The 10,297-nt window shown below is 41.6% G+C and overlaps 1 protein-coding gene across 1 annotated transcript; it reads left to right on the top strand.

Moving 5' to 3' along the window:
• The first annotated feature begins 758 nt into the window (after positions 1-758).
• On the top strand, positions 759-6,544 carry AGR2 (anterior gradient 2, protein disulphide isomerase family member). The gene is made up of 8 exons (XM_005510943.3): positions 759-860; positions 2,489-2,638; positions 2,911-2,974; positions 3,071-3,123; positions 4,087-4,160; positions 4,552-4,615; positions 5,536-5,619; positions 6,216-6,544. Exons 2-8 carry the CDS (start codon positions 2,497-2,499, stop codon positions 6,263-6,265), a joined length of 531 nt encoding a protein of 176 aa, XP_005511000.1. The 5' UTR covers positions 759-860; positions 2,489-2,496; the 3' UTR covers positions 6,266-6,544.
• Positions 6,545-10,297: the final 3,753 nt, after the last annotated feature.

Raw genomic sequence — 10,297 nt, 5'->3', positions numbered from 1 at the left:
GAACATGCTGTAGTTTCAGCATATATTGCTGAGGACAGGATCACATTGAGCCCTGAGGAGGGACCACCTGCAAGCAGTGCAATGGTAGAGATGGCCTTCCAGCCACCTGAAAGGTCTCACTTTTCTAAGTGTTGTACTGTATTATGTGTGTATCTGAAACCTAAAATGGTTTGTTTTAATGTTGTAGTTAAAAATGAATGTTTATACAACCAACAAAACATGGCATTTGAAATAAAGATCCCTTTAGACCTCTGCTTATGATAACAGTTTATTGTTATACCTTCCAAATACGTTTTTGCTGAGACCTTTACAATTTCCCTTTTACGTGTTATTACAATTTTCCTATGTGCTGTTACCTGTGCATGTGTACACAGATATCTGTATAATGTGCATAGTTAATTATCTAATTAACATCTAAAATTCTGAGTCATCAACCTAACTTCTTCAGAGGACTAAAAGAACAGCGACTCATATTGATTTTCCAGCCAATGAAAAAAAGACAAATCACTCTTTGGGCAAATCAGGATTCTTGACTTAAGCTTACCTGGACTTGGATCTTTGCCAACATTTTAAAATCACCTTTCAAAAAAGGTCCAAAAAGCCTACAGAAACACCTCTGAGCTTTAGATGCAGACTCCAAAAGGAATCTGCAATGTTATTAAATTATAAATTTAACCCTGAATGTTTTGGTGGGGAAAAAGACTGGAAAGTTTAGCTCTTTGGAAGTAGTAACCTAATTCAAAGCTGGTGGGCGGAGTTGGGGTGTGTGAAGGTGCATAAATAGGCAGTAGGCACAGCAGCATTCACACTGCAGCCGGATCACCTTCACACCCTGGCAGGCGTCTGGGCCAGGACACCAGGTGAGGCGCTGCTGCAGGGGGTACCTGGGGGAGCTCTGAGCCCGGCTTACCTGGGGTGGGATGGTCGATCCATGGAAAGAAAAGACTGCAACAAAGTAGGCACAGTTCAGCACAGCTTGCCAGGAAGAAAATTGTGTAGAGAAATGTTGGCTTTGCAGGCTGGGGAGTTGAGAGAGGAGGGGTTGTTTTGGGGGGTGGAAAACTTAGCAGAAATGCACATAGCCTTCCAGAGGCAAAGTTTTTAAAGAGCAGGTTTAATGTTCCTCTGTATTTGCTTTCTGCATCAGCAACAGCATAAACTTTGCCTGGTCTTTGCTTTCCTGGTTGTTCTATACCTCCTTTTTTTTTCTATTTGGGGAAGCAATACTTCCACTATACAGGTTGAGCCAAAACAACTCTTCAGGCAACCACTGAGTTTAATTTAACTTTATGCAATTTTCTTCCTTGCCAAGGAGACTTTTCTCAGGGCAGAAAGGCAGCCTGCTGCAAAAGTCGTATTTCCTGCCTTTGAAACAGTGACTCTTTGAATGTTTGAGGTTTATTGGGCATCCCAGTAGGAAAGAGCACTGTACCACTGATGCAAATTCTGCTAATGTCTTCTCCTGCAGTTCCTACTCAGCAAAATGCTCCTGTTGCCCTGGAGTTTCATTTTCATTGTCTGAACTTTAAATAATGTCAGCCAGTTATAATTTTTGCATGAGCCTTTTGAATTTTCTGTATTGCTTTTGGAATATCTTAGATTCTCTAACTGTACCCATTACATTAGTGTTTTAGTTTCTAGGAGAATATTAATCGACAAAACATAGGGTCATGTTGCTAAAGCGTTTTATCCCTTCAAGGAAGCATCCCAGCTGAAACAGAGGAGCTTCCCATCAGACATGTCTAATCTCCATCTCCATGTCAGAGGCTGGCTCAGGAAAAGTCCTCTGCTTTGTGTTGCTTAAACTAGTAAACTGCATTTCAGTTCTTGCTGTTCCACACAGCAAGTCCTGCCCACTCTTTTTATTACAGATTCTACTGGTTTTAAGGATTATATGGTGCTTTTAAGGGAAAAGACAGGATCAGAAATTTAAACAACAGCATTAAGCTGTGTCTATGCCAATGGCTAACTATAAAGCCTAGCTTAACATTTTGACTTCTCATTTGAGTTGCTCCCGCTGCAAAATGGAAAAGAGCTAAGTTAATTTTTCAGCGCCTGGGCTGCTAAAGTCCTTGGTTGCTGTAACACTGGGAGATCGAGGTACAATTGTGAACTTATTAGGACTTGAAAGTACTTTTGGAATTGCCAAAACTCAGTTGTTTAACGGAGCAAATTGAACATATGTAAAAAGATGAGAGAGAAACCAGCACATAAGTGCACATCTTAGAAGGACCACAGCCTAGCGGCATGAAGGGAGCTGTAGAAAGCAGCCAGGCCCTTCATGGCAATTTGCTGAGCAAACCTCACCCTTGCTGGACATTCCCCCAAGCCCAGGCCCCTGCCTGGAGCAGTTCTTTTCAGCCCTGACTCACCCTCCTGCATGCTTGGGACTTGACCTGCCCCTCTACCGCCCTTATCCACTGTGTGCCCCAAGGCAACCACCTGCCTGGCAGGCAGGACAACATGCAGCTTCTCCCACCTGTTCCAGGAGCAGCCATGGAGAAGAGTTATGTGTCTGTGTTCCTGCTGCTCGTTGCCATCTCCTGTGCTCTGGCAGCAAAGGATGCGGGCAAGAAGGAGACCAAGGAGACAAAGGAGACTACTGCCAAACCGAAACTGCCTCAGACACTTTCCAGAGGTACAGAAAAAAATAAAAAACACACACCAAACAAACAAACAAAGTGCAATCTGCTAAACTTTTGATTTCTATGCTGTTCTAAAATACTGATTTTCTTGCGATTCATTCTACAAATAAATTTTCTAGTATTTCCCAGCCCTCCTCCCTCTTTACTCCTGATTCAAAGCCCTCTGGCAGCACCTCTGTTCAAAGCCCCGCAGCGGCAGGGGGCGGGACGCGAATCCGTGGCGACCTGCCTCGCTTATAACGCGCCGCCTGTCCTTTCCCTGCAGGCTGGGGAGACCAGCTCATCTGGACACAGACGTACGAGGAAGCCCTTTTCCGCGCCAAGCACAGGTACCGCGGCCCCGGCACTCCCCATGGTACACCCCTGGCGCACCCCAGCACCCCCTACTATCTACCCCGCTCCTAACAAGGAATCTTCTTTTCCAGCAACAAGCCACTGATGATTATCCACCACTTGGACGACTGCCCGCACAGCCAAGGTAATCCCCCGGCACTGCGAAAGGAAAAAGAAAGAAAATCCAGTTTTCAGTTTCTGGCTAAATGCTGCTTAAAACAAAAATAATTAAATCAGCAAATCAGCCCCCACTGCTTGCTAAGGAAGGCTCAGTGAAATGCTAACTCGCATAAGCATAGGGCATGTTCTTCAAGTTGCTGTCACACGTACGCATTTTCACAGGTGCAGAAATAAAATAAAATTGGTGATACAGTTTTGCACGAACTGGTACGGAAACAGGCAACATGACCTGTAACAAATCCAGGTTCTGTTCATGTCACAATCAGATAAGAGCAAGACCAGGAATAGTGAAAAACAGTGATTTACTGGAAAGGACGTATTCAGCCCTCAGTACTGTTGGTGACTGCGAGTGAATCTGGCCAGGGACTAAACAAGACTAGGCTGAAACTGAGCTTTTGTGGGATTTCTGGTTAACTGGGATGGTTCTTTCCCCAGTGTTTCTGAATTTACCTGAGGGGCCTTCTTGCTATGAGCCAACCCACACGGCAGGATCTTTGTGACCATCCATAGCTCCAGTAACTCCAGAAGGATCTTTGTACAAGTGTTAAAATCCTTTCAAATGTACAAGGCTGAGGTCCTATGCACAGTATGGTCAGCGCCTTAAGAACTGGAGCCAGAAACTGCAACAGTAGAGTAAGAGGTTTGAAGGGTCCAATGCTCAAATTCAAACTTATATAAACAAGTTTGAGACCAAGCTGCACCATCTGAAGGAAGAAGGGACATTTTGTACCATTATATTTACTCTTTACCACAAGATATAAATGAGTTGATCACCTTCCCGCGGAATTAACTTAAAATCTTCAGTTGCTGTAATTGTAAACTGGGAATTTTCATTTTTGTTCTGTAATTTTGTTTTAATTTCTTTTTCAAGGACAATATATTTCAGGGGCATATTTTTAACTTCCATTCCCATTTGTTTCCACTCTAGCCCTCAAGAAGGCCTTTGCTGAAAGTAAAGATATACAGAAACTGGCTGAACAATTCATTCTCCTGAACCTTGTGGTAAGTGTCCCAGTTACACTTCATTAAGTGAAAGCAATAAAGTTATGTTTTAATTATGGCTTCTCTAGCTATAATTAGATGGTTTAACAGCTAGGGCTGGCTAAGAAAAATGACTAGTGCTGAAGCATAATAGATTTAGTAATGAGTCTCTTTTATCTGTAGCTATCATAACCTCAAAATATGAGGGAATTTAAAGTTCAGTAATAACATTAACTGTTGCTATCAATTTGCAACTCCAGCTGTTAAAACTTTGCATCTCAGGCTGACTTTTTTAATGGCAAAATGTATTATTTAAGCTCTATTTCATAACACAAAGCAGAAAGACAAAAAAAAATTATGTAACATGCCCTCCTGCAATCCTCACTGGGAACATTATCTGTTTTTTTTTAAGTATGAAACCACAGACAAGAATCTTTCCCCTGATGGCCAGTACGTCCCTCGGATTTTGTTCATAGGTGAGTATCTCCCGCATCAAAGCTGATCTCAGATTGAAGCCCCTGCTGCACCATGCATCTCAAATCCTCAGGCTTGCTAGCGGGAATATATTCCATAAGAAACAAAAAAGATCTAATTGGTTTTGTTGGATGAAATTTCAAAGCAAACCCAGACGGGTCATTAGCTTCACAGGTCCAGCATTCCTCCCCCACTGGTGCCACAAATGATGCAATTTCTTCCCTTGTGGCATTGAAATGACGTGATGCCGCAGTCACTGGAATGAGTAGACACTAGCTCAGCCTTGCTCATCTTCCTATCCCTAAAAATACCACAAACCCATCAGGTTTCCATTCGCAGGAACAGCAGTGACCTTGGAGGCTTCAGGGGCCAATTTTCAAAGCTGAGAACTCAGCTCCGTGCTCACCTCACCTGCACTACCCCTCATAGGCTTTTACATTTTGAACACGTATTAGCGGCCACGCATGCACCCCAGTGTTCCCTCTCCCAGAACAGATATATAACCTTACATACACACATATCACTAACACATCCCTTGATAAATCTATCTTGTGATGATAATTTTCAACAGACCAAGGCAACTGCCATATTATCTCTGCCTTTATTACTTATTTTTTAAAACATTAATAGCCTGAAAGCAGCCTTAGCTTGTAAAGTTAATTCAGGTTCTATGCAGTGACACAGGGTGTAAGGCTCATCAGCATTGAACAGAATAAACATATCCACTTCTGCATGAACACTTAAATTTGAAATGCAGTGACTGTGTAGAAGAATGATTTGTTTGTGTTTTTTTTAGTAAAAGCAGACTTGTCTTGCAGAAACATTTAGGAAGCAAGCAGAAGTGCAGAAAGCTTTATTTCCTTCTGTTTGAAGGTTAGTCCTGTTCTCTACAACTTCTCTCATCCTTTTTGTTTTCTTCCAGATCCTTCCCTGACTGTGAGAGCAGATATCACTGGAAGATACTCAAATCGCCTCTACGCATATGAGCCCTCTGACATTTCGTTGTGTAAGTAGCATATTCTGAAATATTCTGAAATCGGTTACACTTTTCACGCGACAAGGAATAACACCAGGCATTACAGCCTCTCGCAATCAGTACTTGCTGAAAGATAGTTAACCAGGATTAAAATGGAACAGGATGCTAGACTTAAACTCAGTGAGGTGAAGAGAATGACGGCAGAGCCCTGGAGCCTTAAACATCCATCTGTTTTAAGAGAAAGCACACGTCAGTGTGAACGTGCATAATTCAGCAGTATTCAGCGTACACAATGGTGAGAACTCTCACACACCAGCCCTGCCAGCTCGGGTCAGGAAAGCTCCAGGGAGGAGGGAAGAGTTGTGTGTTGATGCTCCCTCACCGCTGCACAGCTCCCGGCTCTGCCCTGCGAACACCTGCGCGTTTGTGTTAACACATCTGTGTTCTCACCGCTCAAAATTAAACAGATGATGTTCAGAAAATGCCTGGAAGAGCACAGTGCATCAGAATCCGTATAGCAATAGGCACGTGACCAAAAGCTTTAACAATAACGGCATTTTCTCTACCACGATTGTAGTTGCTGGAAGTTGCAACATAAATAACATGTATAAATATTTCATTTCCAGTGTATTCAAATATGCAGAAAGCGCAGAAGCTCCTGAAGACTGAACTGTAAGGGGAAGAAGGAAAGCCCTTAAATACTATGAAGTCTGATCTTCAACCTCTTCTCCACTCATTGAAACTGGTGAAGAGCCTATTTAGAGCGATATTTAGTAATGTGTAGTGCTGGTTTATATACACAAACACTACAGTTTTACATTAGCACTTTTGTACTAGGCAGCATATTTAAAAGCTGGAGGCTTTTAATTTAAGGCGTACAGAAGAATTTGTATGATCCAACTGTAAAAAATGATTTTTTAAGAAATAAATCCATTTCCAGTGTTTACATACAAAACGTTGCTGTGTTGTGGGTTTTGTGGGGATTTTTGTGTTTTGGTTTTTTTTCCTTATAATCATCTACTATTATTTAGAAAGACTAAACCCACTCTGTTACTTGAGACCACAGCTTGCAATTTTACACCTAAGCCCTTTGGAAGGAAAAGGGCTGTTGTGGGTTAACCCCAGCCAGCAGCTCAGCCCCACACAGCCGCTCCTTCACTCCCGTCCAGAGGGATGGGGGAGAGAACTGAAGGGTAAGAGTCAGAAAACTCGTGGGTTGAGATAAGGACAGTTTAATAAGTAAAGCAAAAGCTGTGCACACCAGCAAAGCAAAACAAGGATTCATTCACTACTCCCCACGGGCAGGTGGGTGTTCAGCCATCTCTAGGAAAGCAGGGCTCCAACATACATAATGGCAACTTGGAAAGACAAATGTCATAGCTCCCAACGTCCCCCCAATTCCTCCTTCTTACCCTAGCTTTTATTGCTGAGCACAATGACGTGTGATCTGGGATACCCTTGGGTCAGTCGGGGCCAGCTGTTCCAGCTGTGTCCCCTCCCAGCTCCTGGTGCCTCTCCAGCCTCCTCGCTTGACTCCATGTGAACACCGCTCAGCGACAGCGAAACATCCCTGTTACCAACACTGTTTCGGTCACAATCCAAACACAGCACCATACCAGCTACTTTGAAAAAAGTGACCAAAAGCTTTAACAATAATGACATTTTCTCTACCACGATTGTAGTTGCTGGAAGTTGCAACATAAATAACATGTATAAATATTTCATTTCCTGTGTATTCAAATATGCAGAAAGCGCAGAAGCTCCTGAAGACTGAACTGTAAGGGGAAGAAGGAAAGCCAACTTAACTCTACCCTGCCAAGCCCAGTACAGGAAAGCAGCTTTTTATCTCCAGTTCTAGCAGCCAGCTAAACGCAGCATTGCTCAGCCTGCTTTATCTCCATTTATTTTCTCATAGCACCAACCTATGTCTGAGCTGTCATTATCAGCCCTTTCTTTTACAGCTACATAAGAAGTGCAAACCTTTTACAGAAAAGTACTTGCTACTAGAGAATGGGATTGTTTACATGGGGTTTTTTTGTTTCTTTGTTTTAAACATGCTGCATTCTGATGTGATCTGAGGATCACATTACCCACTTGAAGAATTTTTTTCAAAGCTAAAACTTGTTGCCCTTAGAAGACTCCTGCTTACATTGGAATTCAGAAAAGCCTTGAGATGATTAATAGAAGTAATATTATATTGAGTATATGGTTGATTTCATGATGGTGTTACAGCTTGTGATTGCTCATTTACAAGCCCAAAAGGAATAAGAGAAGTCAGAACTAAAAGAAACCCTGCAGCTGAACACATGGCTGTACAGACCACCAGTGAGAAACACTTTGCCCGGGAATGTATCTCCACTATCTCCTCAGCTTTTTGGCAATGATGTCAGCCATTATTGTTGTCACTACTATTACCACTACTAGCACTACCAGTCATGATGATGACCACAAGAGAGGAACACACCTGGGAGGGTAGGACAGGTAAGAGAATTGTGGGTTTCAGCTCAAAGGAACTTCTCAGCAAAATTAGAACCTGCTGATATGTCTGTGGCAAGCTATGCAAACCCTACCACCCAGAAAACCTCACGTGACACCTGGAAATGGCCTCAGTCATGCCACTGAGTATTCCTTCAGCAGTTCAGCAAGATGTTCCATTCTACTACAGCATCCAGAAGACAAAGGGCGGGGGGAAGGATGTAGTGGCAGGAAGCTGCTTGTGCCATCACATTTACAAGTCTGTTTTTGCAAGACTCCTGAAGTAACGTCATTTGCTTAAGCAGATGTACCGATGCATATCCTAAAATGGATTTAAGGCAAAATCTACAAGGGTCCAGTAGTCTGTGTGCTATAGATGCAAATACACGAGCTAGTTCAGCCTGCAAGTAGCAACAACTTTATTTTTGAAACTGAAATTCATTTTTTGCACTCAAGGCACTTGTCATTTGCTTTTCACCTTAGCCAAATTTTCAAGAATCTTAATTCAAATTAATTCTGCTTTTTTCATCCTCCCCTCTAAATGCAGATTATTTAGGCCTATAGAGGCATCAAGCCAAGCTAAGATACCTAAAAACCTCTTTCAATTTTTTTGGAAAACCATTACTGAAGTACATACAGTCGGTAATCTGAAGTACACTGGATGGATGAGGTTTCCAGAATTCCACTAGCATTCAGACAATCTTTAAATAATTAGGCCTAAAATAATCATGCAAGCTAGTAACACTAGCACATTTCTACTCGTCAGCTATAGACTTTAACATACATTTTTAAAGGTATCAATTCAAGTTTTGCAAGCTTTTTCTTTTTGTAATAGTTCTTCTCATGTGAAACCAGGCAGATGCTGCACAGTGGTATCAGTATGCTAGTTACCATTTGGATTCACTTTCTCAGATTGATGTAGAAGAATTATATTTTATTATTTTATAGCCAGTTACTTATATGTGATGAAAATGTGTAGGTGTCTTGAAGGAAATCAAGACAGCTTTCTACATTTTCCTAGAATAACCAACTTTAAGAAAGCATTTAAATGTAATTAAGGTCAAAAAACATCTAATATAAGCATTAAGAATGCTCCAAGTTAAACCGCTTTGTTATTTTGATACTTTGCTGCTTTTGTAAACAGCTTCTAGAAAATCCGGTTACAATTAAGCCCAATTCTCAATCATATAAAAATTAAAACGTCTCTCTAGAAGCCAAACAACAAAATCTTTATATGACCAAACTATTTTCTCAAGAGAAAAGACAAAGCAATGAAAAAAGAAACCTTCTAAGACAAAACCCACCAAGAATAGGCATAAATCATTCTTTAAAATGCTGTATTTCAGCACATCAGAACAATACATTTCTTGTATCATGACACACGAGTCAGACCTCCCAAGGGAGGTTACTCTCTTCCACCCAAAAACCAAAGTCAGACTCAATGTGTTTTGTTGTCCCGCTTAAGAATCAGGTTCTGAAAGTGAATCCACACTCTAATGTGAATCTTCAAGGTTTGTGCTGGGGTTTGTTTTGTTTTGTTTTCTTTTTAACCTCAACCTTGAAGAGACAAATTATTATTAATATGGTAGAAAAACTTTAATCAAGCCATACAATCCATCAATTCACATGTTTTGAGACACGACACTTTCTGAAGTGGTAACATTTTCAGTATTTTCTCAGTGATGCACACTTACACTCCAGTATCACCTGCCACATTTATGAGACCCAACCCACCCAAAACTGAGCACTGAAATAGTTAGGACAAATCAAAATCGACGCAGCAATGTGGTATATCTTAAGCTTCATACACCTTCTTTGTAAGACTTCTCCTTTAAATTATTACATTTAAACAGTCCTGTCTAGACTAGGAAAATAAACTCTTGCTGAAGGCAGTCACAAGATGATCACTGTCCTCAACAGGTATTGAGAAGAGCTGGTTAGTTGCTTAAACAGGACAGCACTTGGAGGGGGGTGTGAAAAAATGCTGCATACTTTTACATTATACTTCAGCAATAATCTGAAGGCTCTTAAGGTCTTTGAGTACACGAGTGGGCTCTTACACTGTATGTACAAGTATGTGCTTGAAACAGATGTCAATACTTCTCCACGTAGGAAGCAGTAACTCAGAGCAAACACCAGGAGATGGCGCTGACAGCAGCTGTGGAAGAATCAGCTACACCTGAAGAGAAGATGTCTTTAGCAAGTTCTTAACGGCACTCTATGCCTTCAGGTT

The sequence above is a fragment of the Columba livia genome, chromosome 2 (genome assembly GCF_036013475.1).
Source record: "Columba livia isolate bColLiv1 breed racing homer chromosome 2, bColLiv1.pat.W.v2, whole genome shotgun sequence".
Classification (NCBI taxonomy): Eukaryota; Metazoa; Chordata; class Aves; order Columbiformes; family Columbidae; genus Columba; species Columba livia.
The sequence above is the reverse complement of the archived record's forward strand: the minus strand, read 5'-3'. Positions and strand labels throughout refer to the sequence as shown.

Coding starts and splice junctions, on each gene's coding strand:
- AGR2 (XM_005510943.3), top strand. CDS start 2,497: ATGGAGAAGAGTTATGTGTCTGTGTTCCTGCTGCTCGTTGCCATCTCC. Junction 4,161..4,551: donor TCATTCTCCTGAACCTTGTG/GTAAGTGTCCCA, acceptor TTTTTTTTTAAG/TATGAAACCACAGACAAGAA. Junction 5,620..6,215: donor GCCCTCTGACATTTCGTTGT/GTAAGTAGCATA, acceptor TTTCATTTCCAG/TGTATTCAAATATGCAGAAA.